Source organism: Pongo abelii, chromosome 3 (assembly GCF_028885655.2).
Source record: "Pongo abelii isolate AG06213 chromosome 3, NHGRI_mPonAbe1-v2.0_pri, whole genome shotgun sequence".
Classification (NCBI taxonomy): Eukaryota; Metazoa; Chordata; class Mammalia; order Primates; family Hominidae; genus Pongo; species Pongo abelii.
Genome location: NC_071988.2, coordinates 200,272,045 through 200,299,527, shown reverse-complemented (window position 1 = coordinate 200,299,527; position 27,483 = coordinate 200,272,045). Strand labels below are relative to the sequence as shown.

General features: G+C 33.9%; 1 protein-coding gene across 1 annotated transcript in view; it reads right to left on the bottom strand.

The window, feature by feature from the left end:
- The window catches only part of LOC100939437 (uncharacterized), a 255,283-nt gene that overhangs the window by 11,696 nt on the left and 216,104 nt on the right, over positions 1–27,483 (bottom strand). The window contains exons 3-5 of the mRNA XM_003776552.3: positions 18,127–18,270; positions 12,305–12,408; positions 3,114–3,253 (exon numbers count right to left, since the gene is read on the bottom strand). Coding sequence (XP_003776600.1) covers positions 3,114–3,253; positions 12,305–12,408; positions 18,127–18,182 — 300 coding nt within the window. The 5' untranslated portion in view covers positions 18,183–18,270. The remainder of the gene's footprint in view (positions 1–3,113; positions 3,254–12,304; positions 12,409–18,126; positions 18,271–27,483) is intronic.

Sequence of the window (27,483 nt, the reverse complement as noted above, 5' to 3'; positions counted from 1 at the left end):
AAGGATAAATAGCTAAGAAATAGTAGAGAAATAGTTTGGCTATAAAATCTGTATATTTAACAACTACTTTTTTATTAGTAATATTAATGAAAGCTACCATTCATTGAGCATTTACCATGTGACACGAATAGTGAATGGCATTTCATAGATTTTAAATTTAACACATCAATCCTGTAAAGTAAAATTATTCCTATGTTTTAGAAAAAAGCTTGCACTTCTGAGAGGCAAAACTCCTTACCACAAGCAAACATTGTCTACCATCTTTGTCCCAAGTCACTCTATTTTTTGGAGGTGTCATGCCCATCATGAATCCCTCTTGGAAAGCTGAGGAGTGTTCAAAAGCACCAAAAGTTGGCTGGGTGCAATGGCTCACACCTGTAATCCTAGCACTTGAGGCCAGGATAGGAGAAGTTCTTGAGACCAGGAGTTTGAGATCAGTCTGGACAGCATAGCAAGACCTCATTTCTACAAAAGTAAAAAAAAAAATTAAAAATCCAAAAAAATTACCAAATAAATTACATATATATGTACACACATATTCATGCATACATGTATATGGGATCATTCATGTAAAAATCGCTCTTTTGGGAATGTCATTGGAAGCATTTCAACTTAGAAAAAAGGTCACAATAGAATAGCCAGGCTGAAAAGTTTCCATGCTTTATTCTCCACTAGAAAATAGTTGAAATATGTCATCTTCTATTTAATATGAAACATACTCTGTTTTGAAATTAATATACAGAATGCTTTATGCTGATTTTAGACTGCTGAGAAAAAAAATCAGAAACTCCCTTAAAGGGGAGTATACTAAATACATTATTGTTTTTCCGAAAAGTCCTTAAAGTCATTAAGAGATAAATGGAATTTTACTACTATTTTAGTAAGGCTTGTATGATTTAAATTGGTAAGCCTAAAACACTTTATTACAGCAATTTCTAAAGTAACATTTAATTATCTGTAGTTAATAGTATAATCTAATGAACAAAGCTATTATGCTCAAGGTTCCCAAAGGTAGAGGAAAAACTTATACTGCTCAGTAAGTTCTAGATTTAATAGTATAGGGGTAATGTGTATGTGTGTTATCTGTATGTGTGTTTAAAATATATGTAATCCTCAATATTGTATCAATTTGCAAAACAGAAACTTAATCATAAGACTGAAACACAATCTGAGAAAATAATAGATTGGCTAGTACAGTATTTTAGATAACAACGATAAAATCTTCGAGAAATTCAGTTAAGTGTATGGTGCCAACGCACTTGATTTGAAAAGCTTTAAAATGACGAGTTGGACCTGCATAATGAGGAGCACATTCTAAAGTCACGCTTCATTTGGAAATACATGGGACAGGCATTCTATTTCCTACAACATAAGTTTGATGGTAAAAAATGGGTTAATTTTACAAAAGTCTTTCTAAAACAGGCTCAATAATGCTTACTTCTAGAATCATGCTTTGTTTAATCTGCAAATACTTATTTGAAGATAACAAGTAGTGACTGCTACAAATCAAATTTAATCTTTTTCAATCTTGTGCATAGGACAGAAATGTCAGAAGTAAAATGCAATGAAGCAGCACAATCACTGGGGTCATTCGATGAGAGTGTACAACTGAGGCTGCAATCTTTTGAAAGGGATTTTAGAGTAATGCCCTTTTATCTAGAAATGTATACCTCAATTGTTTTAATATAACAGCTAATAACAGGAAGTAAGAGTTCTGAATAGAATATGTGTTAATACCATTTTAGAATATTTGGAAGAGAAATCTTTTATTAAGTGACCTATAAATGTTTTGTTTCAATATTTGGTTCTTAATAATATATCTACTGTATTGCAGAGGTGAAATTAGTCAGAAAAGAAAGTAGTTAAATAGAATGGATTCAAACCTTCCCACTGATGAATACCAAGTTGAATATTACCATTGGTAGAAAGAAGTAATCTGTATTAAGATCTTTTATGTACATTTCTGTTTTATACTACAAGCATGCACCTTTTCCAAATCTTCTGTCTCTAAACAAAGAAATCAATCTCAGTGTAATATTAAAAACCAGTCCAATGCTGACTTTGCATTTCAAATATAGATGTACCTAGTTATAATTATATCAATAATGGAAAAAGAAAGTGAATTGTACTAGAATGGAAAATTTCCAAACTATGTAGCTGGTATTATAGCAAAAACTTATAAATGTGGCTTGTGTTCCTGACAGGAAAGGAAGGGCATGTGAAAAGAACCTTGAGCAAAAATAGGGCATGCAACACCTTGTCCGTGCTGAATACGCATATCTCCACCAAGCAACAGACAAGCTATTATAAGTTTATTGTTTCAGGATATAAGCCTATTATGCCCTGCAAATGAAGATACTGACATGCTGCTGTATTGGTTGAAAAGATTAACATTCACAAAGAACAGCACCAAGTGTGTCAAATTAAATATACTAAAATACTAAAGCTTACCATTCAATATGTCCTCTACTGTAAATGTGCATACAGTGTAGTTTCAATGGCCTCCGTGGCCCTGTCAATAATGGAGTGGCATGTCAGTGTTGGAGATGTAATTTACATCTTTGCTATTTGGCAATAAACCATAGCAGGGTGTATTTTTCTAAACCATTAATAAGCATGTATGGCATGGATGAAACAGTGAAGGAGAATATGTTGAGAAGCCTGTTTGTTTGTATTTTAGTCACTCATGCCCTGGCAAAACTTACTAGATTTAGGAAACTCTATTCAAAATACTTCATTCATATGTTTTTTAATTGTAATACATGGCAAATTTTTTTAAATGTATCTCCAATCCCGATAGCATTTTTGCATTCCTTTTCATTTAAAGTTTTATTTAGTCACACTTTCCCTTTGTTTAAAATAATTAGTCTCCTTGTATATATCAATGGTTGATTAATTCCACAGAAATAAGTTACTATATCTCTCTCTTCCAACTTTTTCAAATATGTTAACTATTGCCAGCAATACCAAACTCACAGGTTTGTTGTGATAATCAAACCAATATAATATTTTCAAGCGTATATCATAATGTGTAGCATATGAGGAAAAACATGTTAAGTAATAATGCTTATGACAATGATAATCTCTACCTCACATTAGCATTGCATACTCACCTGGCATTTAGAATAAATATACTTCAGAGAATCAGACACATTCTCTAGGCTCTGGAAAACATACATTGACTTGCTCAACCCCTTTCCCGTGCCCCAGTGATGACAATCCGTCATTCTAGCTGACCTCATTGTCTTCTCTCCTAAGAAAAGAAAATTCAACAGCTTGTTTTGCTTTCTCTGCAAGGAATGCACACTATCCCAATAGATTTGCCCTCACTACTTTGATGAATAACACAGAGCATAATAAAATCAGGTTTTCTGACTCACATGTAAAAGGAACATGCATGCTACCTGTAGCTACGGCCAGACTGTGTGTTTCTGCATGTAGATTTCTACTTGTAGTACAGAATTCTTTACTTTTAAATACAAGGATGCATTTACCCCACTGCTTATATGCACATCCATACCAAAGGTCATATTTGTGTATTCATTCAACATGATGACTTATCTTAGTAAAACTTTATATTTAGTCTTTTTAGAGTCACAATGTTAACTGGCTTCAAATGGGCTATTCAAAAAGTTTAAGAAGTAAGTTAACTGACTTGGTAAAACATTTGGACCCAAAAGTTTTTGTAACTGCTCATTATAAGATGAAAAATGAGAAAATAAAGTAGAAGGGAGAAAATTATGGTTATCATTTGGAAGGGACTGTGGTTTCAGCTTCCCAGGCCAGCAACAGAACTGATAAGGATGAGACTCAACTGCCCCACAATATGACAAGCAAGGGATAACTCAGGCCATGCTTTTGGGTTCTTACTCTTTCTATTCATAATTGTTCAACATTTCCCTGAGAAAATGCAACATAAAGACTGTATAGCCAACATACTGGTTTTTTCCCTTCTATTTAGAAGAGCAGGGGAGAGAGAGACAATGTAAAAATTTTTAAAGTAAAATCCAGGTACTCAGCCTCTGTGATAATACGACACATATGAGAGCTCTTTCATTTGGTGGCTTTAAAGTCTGACTCTGCTTGAAAGTCTCAATATATGCAAGTATATATCTTAAAGGGATTAATTCTTTATTGGCTGTGAGTAGCATTTGTAACGAATGGTTTGCATTTTTCAAATAAAATCACCTGTCTAAATGTAACTATAATGCTAGGAAAAGCATATTATAAAAGCTAGGTGTTAGAATGAGAGAGGAGATAAAATAATGTGACACAGAGCATCATCGTTTTGAGCTGAATAAGTGAGCAATGGCCACATGTGAGATTCTTTATACATTTGTTCATTCTTGCATGCAGTAATGCATGAATTCACTGTGTGGGTCACTCTTGTAGGTACTAGAGATACAGCAGCAAACAAAATAGAGAAAATCCATGACATCACAAATTTTACGGTCTGGTGGAATCTCTAAAAACTGAAGGCAAGTTTTTGTTTCCCATCTGATTCACAGAACTTTAAATTCCATTTTCAATAATCACTCATTATTTTCATCTGAAAATACTACATGACAGTTGATGAATTTCAAAGGGCTAGATTTAAAAATAAGAAAATGAATGTAAAAAGCCAGATTATGGATAGTAAATAATTCTTTAAAACACTTTGAAACATCGATTTTTCTTTTTTTGAGACAGAGTCTCACTCCGTTGCCCAGGCCGGAGTACAATGGTGCTATCTCGGTTCACTGCAACCTCCGCCACCCGGGTTCAAGCAATTCTCCTGCCTCAGCCTCCTGAGTAGCTGGGAGTACAGGCGCCCACCACCACGCCTGGCTAATTTTTGTATTTTTAGTAGAGATGAGGTTTCACCATGTTGGCCAGGCCAGTCTTGAACTCCTGAACTCAGGTGATCCGCCCACCTCAGCCTCCCAAAGTGCTGGGATTACAGGTGTAAGCCACCATGCCCGGCTGAAACATCTATTCTTTACTGTAGGCTATTATTATATAAGTGCTCTGATTTATGCCCATTTACTCTCACAAAGCACTAAAATGATTCAAAACTGAAGAATTTCTCTATGTTGGTGAACTTGCACATCTCTCAAAGCAAAACAAGAAACTATTTTGGAATGTTCAAATAAATGCTTAAGTTGGAGACTCAATGTCCACCTACCTTACTGTATGTATATCAATGAAGTTACCAATATTTTAAGAAATTTTGTTAGTTTGCTTTTTTACGGGCCATATTGTTTATGAAAAATACTGTCAAACTGTTAACATTGTTTTAGAAAAATACTGTCAAACTGAATCATTTTGAAGGGGTTTCACTATAAAAGCTAAAAGTAATTTTTCTTCTTTATAAGATATAAGATGGTGCTAGGGCTTTTATTACGCTTCTATTTTAACAATTCTGACCAAGACAGCCATATACAGAGTAGAATTAAAGTTTTAAAACATGTTGAGGCCGGGCGCGGTGGCTCACGCCTGTAATCCCAGCACTTTGGGAGGCCGAGGCGGGCGGATCATGAGGTCAGGAGATCGAGACCATCCTGGCTAACATGGTGAAACCCCATCTCTACTAAAAATACAAAAAAATTAACCAGGCATGGTGGCGGGCGCCTGTAGTCCCAGCTACTCGGGAGGCTGAGGCAGGAGAATGGCGTGAACCCGGGAGGCAGAACTTGCAGTGAGCCGAGATTGCACCACTGCACTCCAGCCTATGTGACAGAGTGAGACTCTGTCTCAAAAAAAAAAAAAAAAAAAAAGTTTATATGAGTATCGTTATGTATTATTTATAAGATTTACTTTCTGGAATTATACTTTTTAATCAAATGCCAGAACAAAAATATACTTACAAATATTAATATAAAATTAAATCTTAGTGTTTTATACATATTATAATAGCTTTGTAAACAAATAAGAATTTTTCTTCACAAAGATTCTGGGATCACTAGAAATCTTGCCAAAAGAGCCACCTCCTCTCAAGTTTGGCTTGATGAGTCTTAAGTGTCATGTAATCTGAGCAAGAAGTGGTTACAGAATGTGCTACATCCACATGGCAGAGTGCTCTCTAGGCCCCCCATCCTGACTGACAGACCCTGGAGCTCTGAACAACTACTGAGATCTGGCGGATCCATCTATAAGATCCAGTTTGATAATGATGTCATTCTAGCTGTAAACTGATTCCATTTTAGGACAAACAATAATAATGAGAGGTACATTATCTAACCATCTATAAGAATTTATTTACATAAGAAATCTGGAGGCAGTAATCAAAATTAGAACAAAATAGATATGAAATTTGTGATCTGAAAATTAAATTTTGAGTGGTAAAGTGATGCTAAATATTAAATCTGTAGTTTCTGTGTTAAATCTCAATTTCACCCTTGCTTCCGCCACTGAAGACCATTGTGCATTATTAACATTAACTTAGTCATTCCATGTATTATCAAACAACAATCTGAAGAGTATCACCTGTTGTTATAGTCATTAACCCATTGTGCCTTAAGCATTAAACTTGAATATCTCATTTCCCTACTTAACAAGTCTACCACCTAAGCCTTGTACAAAGAAGGCAGGGGAAAAAGGTTTTGACAATCTTTAAAAACTTTACTACAATTACTAAATTTATTTTTAGTATGTTAACATTATTTTTAAATTACTTACAATTTTGAAAATTTTTCACAGTATACCATGAACATCTTTAGGTATACCCTCATATCCCAGATCAAATAAAATCTGAATATACTCCTGTGTGAAATACTCCTTGTAAAAACCGTTGTAATATCTTCCTGAAATGGAAGACGTCGCTAATAACGTTGTTTATATCCTTGGTGGAGAGCTGACTCCGAGGTTCTCACACTAACCAGGCCTCTCAAAGGAAGACAAAGTGGTACCACGTTGTTAGGAATTCATGGTCCTCAAGTGAAGCAGGAGACACATTTTCTGCACAAGAAAGTCTCTCCAAATTAAGGCCCTGATGCCTGCAAATTAGGATCAAGTAAGCTTTTTCATCCAGCAAAGCAAGTATTCAAGACTGAAGGAGAAATAAATGCATTTTCAGAAAAATAAAAACTGATTCATCAACACGGCAAATACAATTTCACTGAAGGAACCTACAAAGGCATACTTCAGGAAAAAGGAAAATAATCTTATAAAGAAGCTGAGATGAAAGAAGAGTTAACAACAAAAATAAAATTGTTTAACATACAGGTAAATCTAAAACATTTTCTCATAACAATCATGTGGGCTACTTGGAATTAAGAAAAAGACAGAACTAAAATACAAGATCAAAATAGCATATCGGCGTGCCTTGATCCAGAGCACTTAATGCAAAGTAGGCTGTAGAATTAAGATATATTCAAGTTATAAAAAGATATTAACAATATATAAATGCAGTGCAAAAACAGTTAAGAACATGGCCCTTTTGAAAAAAATACACAAATGACATTCTCCCTTAAGATACATTTTCTTAGGCATACTTTTTCCATGTCATATTCTCAAGAATAAACTATGGAGGATAGGGCTTTTTTCTTGTTTTTGGTTTGGTTGTTGCTATTATTTAGTCTTTCTTAGCACTCTCAGCAATCCTCACGCTATTTCTACAAAATGTGAGTTGGATTTTACATGGTGCCCTTTTCTAACTTTATGAATTGCTTTTCTCTGTAAAGAAGATCATAGGTCCTACAAACACAATGTCTCATTCCAGCTAGTGCAGCCCTTGCAGGGAGGGATCAGTTTTATCTTCCAGATCTGCAGGACAAATATGAATAGAACTAGCTTTGTATTGTCTGAGCAATATTACTAGATAGCTTTGCATTGCCAGAATATTACTGTTTAAAATAACTTTCTTAGATTTCTGACTTAACATCAGTTGCTTAATACTTCACACCAAAATTGAAAATTGAACTATTATAAACCATTTAACAAAGAAAAACACTATATATATGCACACACACACACATATACACACATATATGTATACACATGTATATCTTTTATGCACATATATGTGCATCTATATACATATATATGTGCATATAGAATTTTATGCAAATGCATATACATATACGTATATATACATGTATATACATATGCATATATACATGTATACATGTATATACATATGCATATATACATGTATATGTATATACATATGCATATATACATGTATATGTATATACATATGCATATATACATGTATATGTATATACATATGCAGATGTATATGTATATGTATATACATATGCAGATATACATGTATATGTGTACATATATATTTTATGCACATATGCATATGTATATACATATACATGTATACATATACTATATATACATATGCAGATATACAGGTATATGTGTACATATATTCATATACATGTAATGTGTGTATAAACATATACATATATAGACATATACATATACATATTATGTGCATTTGTAATTTCCAATGAGTATTTTATGCACATATATTGTTGACAGTTTTTAATCATTAGAATGAGGCATGAAGACAATGGTATCAATATGATTTCATTCTATCTTTCCAAATACTATGAAATTTTGATTCACGAGCAAATTGTGATGTGGATTCTTCTAGTAATCACAAACGGTATCTTAGATATTTAGACTCAGGCCCCAATTGACAATAAATGTCAGTTATCCAAGTAAATTCTGAGCCTACAAAGGTGCAGATTTTGAATGTAGCTCGGCATATCAGTTTGAGAAAATGCAGACTGAGAGATTACTTTGGAGAGTGTTGCTGTTGTGCTGAGTTCCAATATTCTCTCCAAATGTGGATGACCGGAAAGATGCTACCTGCTTAAGTCTAGAGACAAGTGACTCACAAAGGTCACCTTGATCTGTGTTTCGTGGAGTTTGAAGGTTAGCCATCAAGAAGAAAGAAATTCTGCCGTAATTCTTTGGTAGGAAATTCACTGCTAGAATCTGTCAAGATAAATGATAGGTAAATGTTTCTTATAGTTCAGATAATTTGTCATGCAGGGAAGTGTCGGCCTGGAGTCAATGTGATTCCTGCTCAAGAGTATCATGTGTGTATACAGTGAGACTCAAAGAGTTTTTCCATGAATGGGACCCCTGAAAAACCAGAGGTATACAGGGAGCAGTACTCAGGGGAAGGGTGCCTGTAGCCCACCTCATGGCAGGGAGTCCAAGCAGAGGCGCCTTAGTGATACCACGAAACCTTAAATTAGGCTAGTAACTAGAAAAGTCCATGCTAACAACCTGCCAGACATAGTGAATGCAGACTCATTCTAGAGCAGCACCTCTATGTAAAAGTCTACCCCCTGACCATTCCCCTCTCTGTATTTCAATTTGAGAGGCTTTGCAAAAAGTCAAATGGAAAAGAGAGAACAAGCTGGTCACACCTATTTGCAGGCAACAGCCTGCCTGAAGCCTGTCTTACATGTCACGGTGAAGATTTAAATCAAATGCATGGCTACACATATTATAAAGTCAGGGCATTCTAATAGCATTTATGACTTAAAGTTATCACAGCACTCTCCAAGAGTGAACAGAAGAGTCATAGGCCTACCCAGATTCTCTTTTAGTGGCAAAAAAAAAAAAAAAAAAATCTTTCCTCTTTGAATAATGTCAAATGGTCCATAAGGACAAATAATAAGCAGATCTATTGAAAGAATCTCATATGACATGTCTGTTCACCGTTTAGGCGCCATTTGCATGAAGGAATTTTGTCTTCTGCTTAAAGTAGAGTAGAATAAACATTAGACCAACTTATTTAGCCTATGAAGATACAATGAAATGAGAAAAAAAACACAATTTTTTTTCATGTAGTATTACCATCTGGCAGCTATCCTGTGACAATTACTGTAGGAACAAGTGGCTCGTATCCCAGCAGTCATTGAAGCACACAATGGGTATTTAGAAGAAAGAGAATTTCCAATCATATGTAACACAGATGTCAGAAATGTAGAATGGTTGGATAGAGCTTTGTTTTTTTTCTCCAAATTTCACAAGGCAAACAACACATTTTGCTCACTCTATACTTTTGAGTACAATGATTAATCTAAATCAGTGTTTCTGTACCTCAGCACTGTTGACATTGTAAGCCAGATACTACAAGACTGCCCTGTGCCTTGTAGGGCGTGTAGCAGTATCCCTGGCCTTTACATACTAGATTCTGGCACCAGTCTGCAATTGTGACAATTAAAATATAGCCAGACATTGCCAAGTGTCTCCCACACAGTACAAATGCCCCTCTCCCTCACCAACCTTAGAACCACTGGTCTAAAAATTCAGATCGCATATCAAAATCTTGATTGGCAATCAAATTCTAACATACTTTATTTCTTTTAGCATCTTTTAAAAACTCATGGTAATTCAACACAAAATGGCATTGCTTGGTAAATCCCAGTTGGAAAGAACTGATAAATTAGAGAAATGTTGAAAATCAAGAGATTTTGTTTCACTGAGTCTACCAGGACTCTTAAAAGGCGGAGAAGTCTTTATGGTACTATTAAAATGTGCTGGGTATGTTGATTACCTTGATTGTGGTGATGATATGATGGGTGTTTGTGTATGTTCAAACTCATCAAATTGTACATATTGAATATGTGCAGTTCTTTGTATATCAATTATAACCCCATAAAGCTGTTAATTTAACAGCTTTATTAAAAGTGTCATGAAATTTGAAAAACACTGAATTACTTTCATAAATACATATTTCATTGAATATTTAACACACTAAGAGCAGGTAAATGGTGCTAATCCTAGCATAAATTCAGCAGAGTCAAGCATCTATCACCCCCAGATTACTTGAATGTCACTATAAATGACACTAGTCCTTCCTGCCACAACGCATTTGAGTTTCTTTTGATGCAGCCATAACAAAAACAATCTCTTAGGATAATCTGTTTTATTATCACTTTATAAAAATGATTTAGATTATTAAATATTAATAATCTCAATAATTATATGAAAAAATGGCTTAAATATACTTTGATTCAAATTGAATAAGCATGGTTCTAATTTGCATGACCTTTTAACAATATTCAGATCATGTTTTATACTTTGTGGTATTTTAAACAAACTTCTTAACTATAAAAATAACTTAACGTGTAGATTTTTTTAACTCCTAAAATGGAAATGGGAGGTGTCAAGTTTTCTCCCAGTTAGGCACCTGTTCTTGAGGACATTTTTATTCCTGATATCATAGTCGTGATTACTCTATAAATTAGAAGAAAAAACAGAATAGAAAGGGTACAGATCCAATAGTATATCATTATACCAATCCACTTTTAATCAAGAGAGACAGCCACTATTTTGACAGGTAATTTCTAATAAAGAAAAATAGCTCAATGTTTAATGAGAAATAATTTTAAGAGATCCTGTTTTATTGAAAAATTATTTTAAACTAGGAAGAAACATTCAATATAATTTTATTTACGTTAAATGCACATTTTCTTTTCCAAACTCGATTGCCTCAAGTGAGATCAGATACATTAAGTCATGTATCAGGTCAACAAATGGTGAAGGCACAGTTCGTGCATGTACCGTACATTCCTGCATTCTTGATTGCTAACGTGAGTGTGAATAAGTTTAAAGTTGTATATAATGTGCATATTTTTCTTTGACTAAGAACACAGTGGTACAAACAAAAGGCAGTACAGTCATGTCTCTCCATGATGGAGATATATTCTGAAAAATGCATTGTCAGGAGATTTTGTCAATGTGGGAACTTCACAGAATGTACTTACACAAACCTAGATGGTATAGCCTACTACACACCTAGGCTATGTGGTATATAGCTTGTTGCTTCTAGGCTACAAGCCTATACAGCATGAACTCTACTGAATCCTGTAGGCAACTATAATAAGTACTTATGTATCTAAACATAGAAAAGGTACAGGAAACATATAGTATTATCATCCTATGGGATCATTGTTGTATAGGTGGGCTGTCATTGACCAAATCATCTAATGAGGCACATGGCGTATATAAAGTTGTATCTCAATGGTCTTTAAAATTTTGATCTACAGCATCCAGGGAGCAATTAAGTTACTAACAAAAAGTGATCTTATATAAAACTTTATTTTAAATTAAAAAATGTTCAAACTCTCAATATCTGCTTTCGTGGGTCAGAAAACTGACCCCTCACTCCCCCATAAAAAAATGAATACTGGCCAGGCATAGTGGCTCACACCTGTAATCCCAGCTCTTTGGGAAGGCAAGGTGGGTGGATTGCTTGAGCTCAGGAGTTCAAGAATGCCGTGGGCAATATGGAAAAGCCCTTTCTCTACTAAAAGGACAAAAATTAGCCAGATGTGGTGGCTTATACCTGTAGTCCCAGCTACTTGGGAGTCTGAGGTGGAAGGATGCCTTGAGCCCAGGAGGCAGAGGTTGCAGCAAGCCAGGATTGTGCCACTGCACTCCAGCTTGACCCTGTATTTAAAAAAAAAAAAAAAGAAAGAAAGAAAATGAAAAGAATACTTAACTGAGACCCTTTGAGTTAAACTGACTTTAATAAGGTCCTATTAAAGTCAGTTGTAGCCAGGACTAGAAAGAATCCAGAGTCATTTGCCTTCTCCAAATGATTTTCCTATAATCACTATGCTGAATATGGTATTTTGAATGGACAGAAAAATGCTCACTTTAATAAAACTTGAAAAACGTGCATTATGATGTGTACTAAAGTACAGGAGTAAACTGGAGGGGACATCAAACATTCATGGGTTTATTTCTATGAGGTAATATCTCTTGGCATACTTATAGACTTTTTTTGAAACAGCTGATAAGTCTTCCAGTTCTTACGAACCTCACCTAAATCTTCTACATTGAAAGCAAATGAATGACCAATGAATATATAGTAATCATATTTTTAGATGCTTTTAGTTTTTTGGTGGCATACACCAATGCACATTACTGTGTAAATTAATGGAGAAGTCATTTAAAGGTAGAACAGGTAATAAAGTGGTAAAGAGTGAAGTAAAAGAGAATATAGTTCTGTATGAAGCATTGTCATGGCAATGCAACAAAAGGACAATAGAATAAACTAAACCCACTTTCATTAAGCTCATACAAAATTGTGTCACCAGACAAAGGCAGTGTTACAGACAAAAATTCAAGCTTAAATTAGACAATCACCATTCACCTCTGTGACAAGGCTTAAAGCTTATTTAATAAATTTGCAATGAAATATTTATAAATGGATACAATTCTAATTAACTGAGAGACATTTTACAAAGGAAAACTAATAACAAGGCTTCTAGACCACACTTTTTCCATTCAACACTAAAATAAAATTATTTAGAGCCCATTTTTATTTGGGAGAAAATAAAACAGATGTTCAGCAATACCATAACTGACATAATCTAATAAGGAAAATGACCCATGGCCTTTTTCTTTAATCAAAATAATTGGTATGTTATTTTAGGCTTCCTGGAACCAGACTCACAAGCACTTAACTTCTGTCTTCAAAACACAGTGTGTGAGGAAGAAATGGTTTTAGAAACTAGAAATGGAATTGGAAAAATATGATACAGCTTTTCACCATAATATCACCAGTTAACTATGGCCAGATCACACTAAACAAATTTTGCCCCATCTAATTACAGTGCTTGTTAATATAGAAACCAGACTATACAGAAAAAAATTTAAATATAGAAAAAAGTTTTAAATTAGCCAGGCGTGGTGGCAGGCACATGTAATCCCAGCTACACGAGAGGCTGAGGTACGAGAATTGCTTGAAGCCAGGAGGTGGAGGTTGCAGTGAGCTAAGATTGTGCTATGGGCCAAAGAGCAAGACTCCATCTAAGAAAAAAAAAAAAAAAAAGATAAAAAGTTTTGTGTTAGTCCCAGTTAGAGTTGTTCTCACAGAAGTAAAACTGTGATTGAACATTTTGCAAATAAAATTAGGGAAGAACAAATATTGCAGTCTCCTTACTGAGAAGATTGCCTCACTCTTCCTGGTTTGATGCCTTCCACAGGCACTAAGAAATCAGATCCTATTTCTGGGCTTTTGGCTGCTAAGGTCTCAGCACCGCTGCGAGTGACCCTATTGGTCAGGATGGAATATAATCACTTGCTATCTCTTCCCCAATGTTTCCTCATCCACCAACAAGAACCATTCATGCATCCTTGCCCAGAATTCTCTGGCCTCTTCAATTCATATCGTGTTTTCCTGTCTTGTCAGGGAAATTGACAAAAACACATTTTTTTAAAAAATTAATAAGTGATTTGTGGTGATGAGTAAGAGTGAATACAATGTGTGCATACTCTTTTGCCAGGAATACTTCTCAGAGGAGGTGATTTTGATAAGAAATCTGAATAAAGGGAAGAAGAGAGTCATATGAATATCTGCAGGGAAACAGTCTACACAGAAACAATATTAAATCCAAGGACTCTGAGGCCTGAGCATGTCTAGTGTAGCTAAGGAACATTAAGGAACCCAGCATGGCTGAGTTGAAATAAATAAGTGAAAAGGAAGTAGGAGAAATCAAAGGAATAACAGGAATTGGAAAAGGGAAATTTGTAACAGAAGTTATACAGTCATATAGGCTATTGTGAAGAATTTGGATTATATTCTGCATGTCAAAGGAAGTCCCTGGAAGATTTTTAAGGAGAGAAGTGGCATTATATTACTTTTCCATAAAGGAGTCTCTCAGTTCTAGATGGAGAAAACATAATAGAGGAAGCAAGTGTGAATCAGAGATCAGTCAGGGGGTTGCATTAAATGGCCAGTTAAGAGAGATGATGATGGCTGGGGCTATGGATAGAAATGGGAAGACGTGGTAGAAATCCCAACATAGTTTGAAAACAGAGAAAAGATTTATTGCTGGGAGTCAGATATTTGAGAAGTTTGTGAAAAACCATTCTTCTATAAAGTTTCGGAGCTGAAATTAAAGCTGTTTCCCTGACCTGAGGCCTGTGATTCAGTGGTTTCCAACCCAGGATGATCATTATCATCACATAGCAATATCTATGAATCATCAATTTCTAAGTCCTGGCTCAGTCCTATAGAATCATAGTATGTGGCAAAGGGGGTTGGGAAACTTTTTTTTCCTAATATTCAACCATGTTTGCCACCCACCTCATAAACCATGCAATGATAAGTACGATGAATGTGTGTATAGGTACAGCCTTAGCATTGTAGAAAAATTACTATGTTTGGGGAGCGTGCAGAAAATTCCTGTGTCAGAGACTATTTCACAAAAGGAAACTGTAAGCAGGGCTTTCAAGCACAAATTGTAGTTTCTCAATGAAGAATGGATCTAAAGAAGTATATTTCAGACGGAAATTACAGAAAGAATAACCTTAAACTGTGAATGGGCCATTTTCTCTTTGAGCCTGGAACAAAGAAGAGAAAAATAAATTTAGGAAAAAAAATACATTTCTTTATAAAGATAGGTATTAAAGCAAGTTTAAATCTGCTGGCCTCAAATATCTCTGTAAAATAGGATATGAGGTTGTTGACAAGGAAGATTATAATGGATATTGGGTAAGATGTTTGAACAGAGAAGTTTTTGAGTCATGGCAGAGCAGAAATGAGAAAGTGATCAAAAAAAGAAAGAACCCAGATGAAGTTTCTGAGAATACATTGTAGTATAAATATATATGATGAATTAGATATTCATCTAGCCAGCTGTGTGATTTTCTCTGTTGTACTCAGCAGCCTGGCATATGAAGAAGCAGTAATGAGAATTGTTCCAAATTTAAGAATCTGTGGGTTTTAGACCTGAAACATTCTAGGTAAAAACAAATAATTTAATTCTATGTAAAAACAATTAAATAAATTGCTTAAGCAATTTATTATCTGCACAAATGATCTAAACCTCAATTTATGCCATGAGGATTAAATTAATAAACTAATTGGATTATTGTTGGTAAATGGTAGAAATCTAGAACTGGCAACCATTATTACTATTGTTGACGCTATGAAAGGATGTTAAGTGGAATAAAGATAAATTATCAGAGTTCAGAAGACCAAGAATTGTGAAGATAGATTTTTGAATGTTTTTATTTAGAATCCTTGATATACCCAAAATAATAGCAGGGAGCGTCATTGGTGAATTTGGAAAATTGACATGAAAAAACGCTAACCTGTATTTGTATCTTTCCAACCTATTGGGACCATTTTACATCACGATCCTGCCACCTAAATAATGTGTTTGCTAGAACTCCTGGCTTTGAGTCATTCATAATTTCCTTTGATTTACGTTTTGCATGAGTACAGTGATCTGATGTAAGACCTTCTCCTTTGGGTTTTAATTCACAAGGGTGAAGGATCAAACAAAGGCGGTTGTTAAAAACATTGTTGTTAGTTTTGTTTGTTCCCACACAGGCTATTTCCCTTCCCCTACCTCCTATTCATTTTCTGATGCATTTTCAGTAGGTCTCCTATCCCCACACTCCCCACTGAAACTGCTCTTTACAGAGGTCACTAGTGACTATGTAGCCAAATCCAAATGACCAATTGTAGTTCTCACTTTCTTGACCTTTCAACATTGACCAAGTCAACCACTACTTCTTGAGACCCTTATTCTCACTCTCCAGGTTTTCCCCTACAGCTCAGGCTTCTGTCAATTTCACACATTATAAATTCAGCAAACACTAAATGGTTACCTGGCAAATCCTTTCTATCCTTGGACTCCTTAAATAATTATAAGAAACATGATTTATTCCTATGTATATGGCTATTTCTGTCCCTTTCAAGGTAGAAAAAATGTGAGTCTTAGTCTTGCTCCTCTTATGTGACCATTTTTAAGTTTTTCAGAGTATGTGTGGACCTTTCTTTCCATGCACTTTCTCCTTAAAGTGATCATCACCCAAGGATCATTAAGCATCATTTGTGGACTGACCTTCTCTAAATGTATGTACCCAGATTGTCTGTTTCAAACTCTAGACTCACCAATCCAAAGGTGACTCACATGTAGGTTAAACTTGCGTTAGAAACAAACAAACAAATGAAACACATTTACGGTTTTATGTCAAACCCATATTTTCTAACTTGAGTTTATGTTTCTAAGCTTGTTTTTAATCAGTTATATATTATAAATTTATAAAGGATAAATTATGTAATTCCATGAAGCATCTAGAATATAATACCTTTAAAACACAGCCATAATCATTTGCTTAAAACCTGTAAATAGCTTCCCATTGGATGTAAGATAAAGTCTAACCTCCACATGGACCCAGGGATTTCTCCACTACTTCCTTGAATTTTGGTTTGAATAGTTTCCTGTTGTACTCTTTTGAAAGGAGTGACAGCAGGAGATCTTCTCTTTTACCATTTTGTGGACATCACTCTCAAACTCTGTATAATATTTGATTACAACAATATTTATACTAAATTTGTTTTATGAATAAAACAAATTTTACAGTAAAATCTCCAACTCAAAGGGGGAAATCATATTAAATATTGTATATTTACAGTTTAAAATTGAACTCATTTTGGAATCTTCAAGCAAAATCACAATATATTTAGTTTTGATTTGTTGAAACAGTGTAATTATAAAACATCCAGTGAACATAGCTTTTCTTTCAAAATGGCAAAAAATGCATCCATTTGATTATAATAATCTATCCTGCCATTGGAATTTATTTTTGTAATATAATTTTTCCAATATTTAAAATTTGTTTTGTAATTAATGTAACACTTTTGAAATAGGCAGTGATACTTCTCTGAAATGTTTGTATATTATAAACCATGAAATAGATCATTTTATTTTTGCTGCAGATTTCTGTTTTTGTAACAGGTAAGGTCTTAATACATTTTTTAAAATTAGTTTATAAAATTGTAAAATAATAGACTCCAAATATACTTTTGTGACCTTCAAAATTATTTTCCAAGGAGACTTTTAAAATCAACTTATTGCAAGTTAACTTTTCTTAAGTAAAAATACTTTTCCCAAAATAACACATTACTCTTGCCACAGTGGGACATTGTTAAGCTGTCAGTCATTGCCCACTGTATAACTAAAATTACATGTGAAAAATATTCATATTGTAATTTCATGTTTTTTTCTTGAACAAAGAAAATCTGATTGATTGCAATCATTTACACAGCCAGACAAGAAGAATATTTTTAAAAATTCAAATATATCATTTCAGGCCTCTATGTACAAAGCTTTGAGAACTGAACTAAAATGAGAAATCCCGTACTTTTTCCAGATTGCATAAAGCAGCTGTGAATTCAGATTCAACACTTCATCTTTCATGTTGATGTGGATTCTTTTGATCCCTGGAAAGAAATATATTTATAATTTCCAAAAGAACTGTCTCAGAGGTAAGTGGTATCCAAATGTTCTGCAGAGATTAAAAAAAAAAAAAATACAGTGTCAGTGGTATTTGGCTGTAGACTGATGGTGCATTGCACAAGAATATAGAAACATCATTCCTGTAACACTTGTAACATTATGGTTTAGGGACTATTTAACCTTTAACACAAATCATTTTTATTTTCCCACTGGAATTTAAAGCACTTAATTTAGTTATATTGTATTTCTTTTTGTTTCCCCTTTTCCCTATACTATGCCCCTTGAAAATTTTGTCTTTGGCAAACTGTAAAAAAGAAAAGAGTAAGGAACATGATTGCAAGACAAAACAAACTAGCAAAAGATGAAGAACCAATTTCCTCAGAAGATATATTCTAATGTAAATGAACTTAAGTCCCTATCAAAAAAAGATTTTTAAAATTTAGAAATAAATTGACTTTATGTTTTTTCTGATGAGTTCTGCCAGATAAACTTAGAAATAAATAATAACAAATAGACAGTATGAAAAATAAACACAGTGGTGGCGGTAAGTTTTATTCTGGCATTTTCCCTATTCAATGTTGCAGAATTGTTTTAATAGAATTATTTGAAAGCACATCACTGATAGCATGTAAAAAGAAAGCAGAAAACTCTATGTAATTCTGCAAATAAAGGAAAGTCTGGAAGATCATTTTATTTCATAAATAGTCTGTCATCAGTGACAAATTTTGAGTCTTCGTGTTCTATATTTGATGGAGATGTGTATATTCCTAAATAGTTCTTCAGATGTGTTTGCACATGGATTAGACTTAATATGTCTTTTCTTTCTACCCTGACAAAATAATAATGTAGTTGATACACAGTGCCGAAGAGAAATGTAAAGAATAAAGTGTTGCGAGTTCTATTGGGACAATAAAAATGATTTGTATTAAAGGTTAAATAGTCCCTGAACTATAATGTTACAAGTTTTATGGGAACGATGTCTCTATATGCTAGTGCAATGCATCATCAGTTCACTTCCAAACACCATGACATTGTACCTTTCTATTTCTGTAGAACAGTACTTGAATAGCATTTGCCTCTAAATAGTTCCTTCTACATATAGGAGCAATGGATATATTATCTAAGAATGAAAGAAGGGATCATGACCCTAAATGGCACAACAGGTCATATATCATAAAGGTTAGTGATGCAGTGGTTATTGAGTGGCTATATTTTCTGTTTCTCCAATTTTTAAAGCAAGATAGTTCTTTCTGCACATGGTGGGAATAGTTTGATTTAATATAAATTAAGATTTGAAATCATTAACTTTGCCTTTTTATAAAACATCCTTGAGATGTGGGAGTTTTTCAAAGGTTACTAATTAATTGTATTTAGAAGTCAGTTTTATAAAAGGATGTGCAGAATTGTCAATTATCTGTTGAAGTCAGGTTGTAGAGAAAGTCATTCAAGGAAACTCCTCTAATAAATAGTTTAATTAAATGAATGTTATATTCAAATGTGTTCCATACATTGAGAGAAGTCTAAGTGAATATTAAATCATTTCTACATATGAGAAATATTATAATCTCAGACTCTTTTAAATAATTATAAGAAATAGAACTTCATAACCTTTCTTTCCACGTGGCTGTGTCTTCTTCCAAATAAGTGTACATAACCTGACCTAGTAAATGGCAATTTTAGTGGAAAGTTGATGTCTTATTTGACTAGGATATTTTCTGGAAAGGCCCTTGCCTTTTATATACATTTCTCTTAGACTATGGTTTTAGCATAGCATACAGTATCATATCTATATCATTTCAATGGAGCATAAATGATTAAAGATATAGATGTTCAACAAGCTAAGATATATGATATACACATATATGTACATATTGAAAATGCACATATATAAACCATTTGAACATCAAAATTAATAAGTTTCTGACAGCACCATAAAAGCCCATTTCTGGTTACTTTAAAATAATACAGGATAGACATCTTATGTTTAGGATGAGTTATATTTTCTCCAAATTTTTCTCTTGTCATTAGCCTAAGAGATACTGACTCAGACATCTTTAGAGCTAAAGACAAATATTGGGTTAATGGATAAAGCATGTAATATAAATGAATGAAATTGATGTGCTGTAAAAATTGTCAACTATCAGAAAGATGTATGAACTGTTAGTACTGAAATATAAGTATATTGCAACAAGAGTAAGTATGTTATTGGAGATATTTAAAAGTTGAAATTGAAAACTCAAAAAATGAAAATAGAAATATCTTCCAACATTGTTAATTTCTTTGATTTGGAAAAATAAACGTGACATGTTCTACACCAAGATGCCAGCTCTTATGCATTGCATTATGGTGTGCTTTCACAGTATACAGAATTCTGTTTTCAGTCTCTTAACTAGCAGCATTTCTTACTTTTATTCAGTTTATAACTGGAAAAAAATAGTCACAAAGCTTCATTTACATTTAAGTTAATTAAAAGTTACATTTAATTTTTGGAATTGGACTGTGCCAGCGTAAAGTATCTTCTGATTCTGGCTCTTGACTTACCTAGTCATATTATGTGATTTAACAGTGTGAGGTCATTGTCAGAAAGTTTCAATCCTGAGATTTTCTTAACATTTTATTTCTTAACTCTACGATATTAGACATGTCATTCATGCAATCCTATTAAGCTCCACAGGGTGATTTCTGCCAAGAAGTATTTGCCAGGTTAATCCTTGACAAAGGAGCTTCTCAAAGGCATAATTTCATGAGAAATCAGGTAAGCAAGTCATACTTTCCAGTTACTACTTGTATGCTACCTGGCATCCTATCAGGCATTTAGATGATGAAAAGACTATCATTGATTCCATCTTTGCTTGTGAGCTAAGATTAATTTTTAATCTTAGATGAAATAAACTTACTGCATTTTACATTTTAAAGAATCTGTTCAATATCAAGTGACAAATCATCCTTCTTCCAGAGAGTTCAGAAGATGATCATTGATGCTATGGGAATGTACACAAATGGCTGGCTTAATCATTGACACCAGCATGATTTCCAACTTAACTTCTTAAGTAAAGTAATTCATGGCGAACGATGAGCTGAATGAGAGTAGCTATTCTGTCATTGCTAAACATTTCTGAATAGGATTTAAGAATCATATTAAGTCCAAAATTAACTGAACATCTTCAAAACTTTGCCTTTAGTCATTAATCTTGACAATTTTATGTTAAACATTCCAGCAATTATACAACACACGCATGTGCATGCACACACAAAATCATTTTATGAATTTGTCTTGGTCATACACCTCGTGTTCACAAGTATCTGGAGACATCATAATTCCATTGATGATGTATCATAAATGTGTAAGACATCAGCAGAGAATAAAAACAGTAAAAATCAGTTACTTCTTTTTTTTAACTTAATATGAACTTGGTGTATTCATCCATGTTTCCAAATTTCTGGGCAACAGTTATTTCAGTTACCCTTGTATTTGCCATGTGTTACTTTTCTATGTGCAATTTTTCTTCATTTAATAAGAACAGCTCTAAAAATTACCATTTAAAAAAGTATTGATGTATGACAATTCATTATTCATTTGTGATATAATTGCTTTTCAGAGCAGCAGTGCTTGTGCTTATTTGCATTTAAAAATAAACCCTCCTGAAATGTTAGCCTTTTCCTTTGAGTTAAGTTTTTCATGATATATCTTTTTTCATGTAGTTCATCTCCATTACTATGGTTTGTTTGAACTGGTGCTTTAAATTCCAGTCTTTTTACATGGATACACTATGTTTGCATATTAAACAGATAAGAATATTATTAAGTTCTACTAAATAAATATGGTCTTTTAATTTTCCACAAACGCTTATCCTTCTTGGTTTAACTTTTATAAGCTTACTGTTAGAGACACACAGAAAAATATTATCTACTTGAAAAAAATTTCAAGCACAATGACAAAAGAAATTTTTTTAAAAAAATGAATAAATGATTTAATAGCCATTCAATTTCTATACATTATGAAAGACTCTTAAAATGCCTACTAAAATAGTAATTAGCTACCATAGCTAAAATGACCATTTTAATAGATATCTAGCATATTTTTCCACTTTGAATTTCACTAATTTAACCAATAATGCCTGAAAGAAACCAATATTCCATTTTTAATAGTTTTAATCCAGTTATCTTCATATTTAGAAATTGTAAGAAAAAAATTGCCTTGTCCATGCACAGGCATCACCTTGTAATTTAAAAAAAAAGGAAATTTTTATGTATAGCAAAGCATTTTTCAGTATTTTGATTTCTAATTGCTTCTACAAATAAACTTCGATAAAATGTGATTTAAAGAAAGGTCATTGCCAAAGTTACCTTCAGTTTCTCCTATGTTGTCTTCTAGGAGTTTTGTAGTTTTGCATTTTGCATATGTTTGTGATCCATTTTGAGTTGAGTTTTGTGAAAGTGTAAGGTCTATGTTTAGAATCTTTTTATTTTTTGCTTGTGGATGTTCAGTTGCTCCAGCACCATTTGTTGAAAAACTGATTTTTTAAAATTATACTTTAAGTTTTAGGGTACATGTGCACAACGTGCAGGTTTGTTACATATGTATACATGTGCCATGCTGGTGCGCTGCACCCATTAACTCGTCATTTAACATTAGGTATATCTCCTAATGCTATCCCTCCTGCCTCCCCCCACCCCACGACAGGCCCTGGTGTGTGATGTTCCCCTTCCTGTGTCCATGTGATCTCATTGTTCAATTCCCACCTATGAGTGAGAACATGTGGTGTTTGGTTTTTTGTCCTTGTGATAGTTTGCTGAGAATGATGGTTTTCAGCTTCATCCATGTCCCTACAAAGGACATGAACTCATCATTTTTTATGGCTGCATAGTATTCCATGGTGTATATGTGCCACATTTTCTTAATCCAGTCTATCGTTGGACATTTGGGTTGGTTCCAAGTCTTTGCTATTGTGAAGAGTGCTGCTATAAACATACGTGTGCATGTGTCTTTATAGCAGCATGATTTATAGTCCTTTGGGTATATACCCAGTAATGGGATGGCTGGTAGTTCTAGATCCCTGAGGAATCGCCACACTGACTTCCACAATGGTTGAACTAGTTTACAGTCCCACCAACAGTGTAAAAGTGTTCCTATTTCTCCACATCCTCTCCAGCACCTGTTGTTTCCTGACTTTTTAATGATCACCATTCTAACTGGTGTGAGATGGTATCTCATTGTGGTTTTGATTTGCATTTCTCTGATGGCCAGTGATGATGAGCATTTTTTCATGTGTCTGTTGGTTGCATAAATGTCTTCTTTTGAGAAGTGTCTGTTCATATCCTTTGCCCACTTGTTGATGGGGTTGTTTTTTTCTTGTAAATTTGTTTGAGTTCGTTGTATATTCTGGATATTAGCCCTTTGTCAGATGAGTAGATTGCAAAAATTTTCTCCCATTCTGTAGGTTGCCTGTTCACTCTGATGGTAGTTTCTTTTGCTGTGCAGAAGCTCTTCAGTTTAATTAGATCCCATTTGTCAACTTTGGCTTTTGTTGTCATTGCTTTTGGTGTTTTAGACATGAAGTCCTTGCCCATGCCTATGTCCTGAATGGTATTGCCTAGGATTTCTTCTAGGGTTTTTATGGTTTTAGGTCTAACATTTAAGTCTTTAATCCACCTTGAATTAATTTTTGTATAAGGTGTAAGGAAGGGATCCAGTTTCAGCTTTCTACATATGGCTAGCCAGTTTTCCCATCACCATTTATTAAGTAGGGAATCCTTTCCCCATTTCTTGTTTTTGTCAGGTTTGTCAAAGATCAGATAATTGTAGATATGTGGCATTATTTCTGAGGGCTCTGTTCTGTTCCATTGGTCTATATCTCTGTTTTGGTACCAGTACCATTCTGTTTTGGTTACTGTAGCCTTGTAGTATTGTTTGAAGTCAGTTAGCGTGATGCCTCCAGCTTTGTTCTTTTGGCTTAGGATTGACTTGGCAATGTGGGCTCTTTTTTGGTTCCATATAAACTTTAAAGTAGTTTTTAGAAATTTTCTTTGGTTTCAGTGTCAGAGAGAAGAGGCAAGAGGAAGTCATAGAAACTGAACAACTAGCAAGCAGCCAATGATTGGCTCTAGATGATTATTACTGTATTAGAATGTTGCCTTCTAATCCATAGCTTTTTCTAATTTTCCAGACGAACCTGGGAATTCAGATTTTGAACTAAAATCTCATGATTTTTGAGTGTTGGTTCAAAATTGTTTCAATTTCTGTAAATAAAGATAAGCATAATTAAGCCTATATCTGGTTTATTATTATATCCACAACTTTGACCCTTAAGCTTCCCCAACAAACCTCCATCTTTTTATAAAAGACAGAACCAAGATTCAGAAAATTGAGATTTGCTCAAATGTATAAACCATGATAATGAATATAAAACATAAATTATAATGCTAGGAGAAAACAGTGGGATTCATTCTATTTAAAAATATATCTAAAATTAATAAATTTATTGTGATTGAATTTTGAATCCACCTGCCAGTGAAAATTAAAGCCAAAGAAGTAAACTCTACCAAAATAACACAGATCACCATCTGTCTTAGATTATTTCACATTCAACCTAAATGTAGGTTTAGGCCAGATGATACCTGGATTTTTTTTGTTACTTTGTTGCTAGAAATATAAAGGCAGAACTCCCAATAACATTTTAAACCAAGTGCCTTATAGCAAAGTAAATTTTAAAATGCGCAATTACTCTATGGTTTTAGATGGACATTAACAACTAATCTAGGACAAAAATTCTCCCTGACTAAACTCTCCTAACTGGGTCTTTGGACAGAGTCAGACACTATTCAACCTACTGCATGGCTTTACCCTCTGGCACTTTCTGGCACTTAAACAGCAAAGCCAAAAGAATCTCATTAAAAATGAAATGAATTTGGTAAACATTCAGTATAGCCAGTGCCAGTGGGAAATAAATGTCTGTTGATTTTGCCAAACTATTAGAATGATTTGGTGAGCATATGAAAATATTATAAAAGGGTATTTCTTATCTCTCAGAAATATTTTCCCCAAGTGGTGTTACTTCTCTAGGCAAAAGTAAATATAATTATGTTTTAATATCAATATATGTTAAACTACACAAAGACAGAAAAAAAAACCTATTGGACACCTTTAGGTTAATTAGTTTAAAATTTTTTATGCTAAATACAAATGAAGCTTATAGCACTTCAATATTGCTTCATCCTCAGCATATAATATTAAAACAAACATTCTAAGATTAAGCATTAAGATAATGCTCTTAAACTGCCTTATATCATTAACTGATACTCAATAAATTCATGCTACTCTATCCTGAAATTGAACATCTTAGAAGTACAACAGCAAATTTCAGCATTATTCTTTTTTCCTAAATATACTAAGTTAACATTACCTTATAATTTGTTTGGTGTAAAAGGAGACCCTGCAGCATAAAGAACTTGATTTCTTACAGTGTCTCCAAAATTCATGCAAATGTTTCCAAGCATGAATTCTCCATAAAACAATATGCACAGTGAATGTACATGTGTACGCTATGAGAAGCAAAGATGAGCAGAGTTACAGAGTTCATGACGAACTACACAACATGTGGGCCCGAGGCATGAAGTTTCTAATAATATTGGATTTTTGTCTTTGAAAAATATCTGTCTTACTGTAAACATCGTTCATTACAGATACTTCTAAAGATCTGGGCACTTAGAATATTTATGACAGACGACGAAGCTCTCTGAGGAGGAGAATGGAGATCTTTGTAAACTGTCCTCCTGAGCGCCCAGACTGAAACTCCTCTTGTTCCAATGACCATTCTGAGGCTGACTTCCTGGCTGAATTCAGCAAATGTTTATTGAGTTCCGTGCTCTTTTAGTTACTGTGCATAGAGCAATGAACAAAACAGACCAAATTCCTGTCCATGTGGGCCAACATTCCAGTGGGGAAAGGCAGACAATAAACAGGAGAAGGGGTTAATATATTAAAATTGCACAGCACTAAGTGCTACATCAAAAAATTAAACTCAGAAGAAGTATTGAATGGGCTGGCATTGATATTTGAAAACATAGGCTAAAATTTTATTAGTATCATGAATCCTTAAAGTATAAATATTTGCATTTGTGTACTTTCTCCACTCTCACTCTTTTAATCTCTGTAATTGGCCTTAGTTTTTTGTAAAGATAATGTAAAGAGAGGTGAGGGAAAAATACTTTGAAGAAAGCAAGCCTAGAGTATCTGGTTTTAGAGTCCATGCTTAAGCATGCTCCAGTTTACTTTGTGTGCACAACAGAAAGGGAAAACTGCTGCCCTCGTATAATCTCTCTCTGTGGATTTTCATTCTAATAAAACATGTATTTTCATTTAGTAGACACATTATGGTTGGGGGATGTTCATACTCTTATTTTCCTGCCACAAAATAGTGAAGTACCCCATCAGTCGTCCAGTTGGCGTGGGTTCCTAAGAATGCTTTTTCAAAGTGCAGGTTGAGCTCTGAGGCTCCATCTATTAGTCAAGTGGAAAGAATCCTCTAGAGTGAAATTATCCTCGTCCTCACTACTAAACAGACTGATTAAAGTGATTTTTCAGTTGGATAGTGCAACTGGGCTCTTTAGAGAATATTAACACACAAAGTGAGTGGGGAGGCTGAGCAATATTTCTTGAGAAATATAGCATGTGAAATGGTACACGTGCAGTGCTGGTAAAAACAATTTCCTTAATAATATAGACATTAAATACAAATACCTAGGATGTGTTAAAATCTATAGATTAGATTTAATAGATTTATATTATAACTAATTCAATTCTGAATTTTGTAGGACTATGAGCTAATTCTTTCACTTTTACTTCATGGTTTGGTCCTCAGCTAGGCCCATGTTAATTTTCTAGCATTTTTTAAATTTTGTATGTCATATTTCAAGGAAGAAGGTATAAATTTATTTTTCATCAGAAAAAAATACTAGCTTTTTAAAAAAAATTAAGGGCACTTAAAATTTTTAACCAATACATTTCTAACAATTTACGCAAAAATGAAAAGAAAAATGATATGAGCAAAAAACGTGAATTAACATGTGAATTCCTATGTTGAGACAATCTCTAGCCAGAATTGATAAAGATTTAGAAGACCCAAGGATAGCAGAATGCAGTCCATAGAACTACAGAGTAAATCCCTGTGTGTGAGTGGCAGGTGTTGGGGGATGGAGGGGAGGGCACGCATAAGCCAGGGCAATTGGTGAATAATGCCTCATGAAAGCAAAAAAATATATA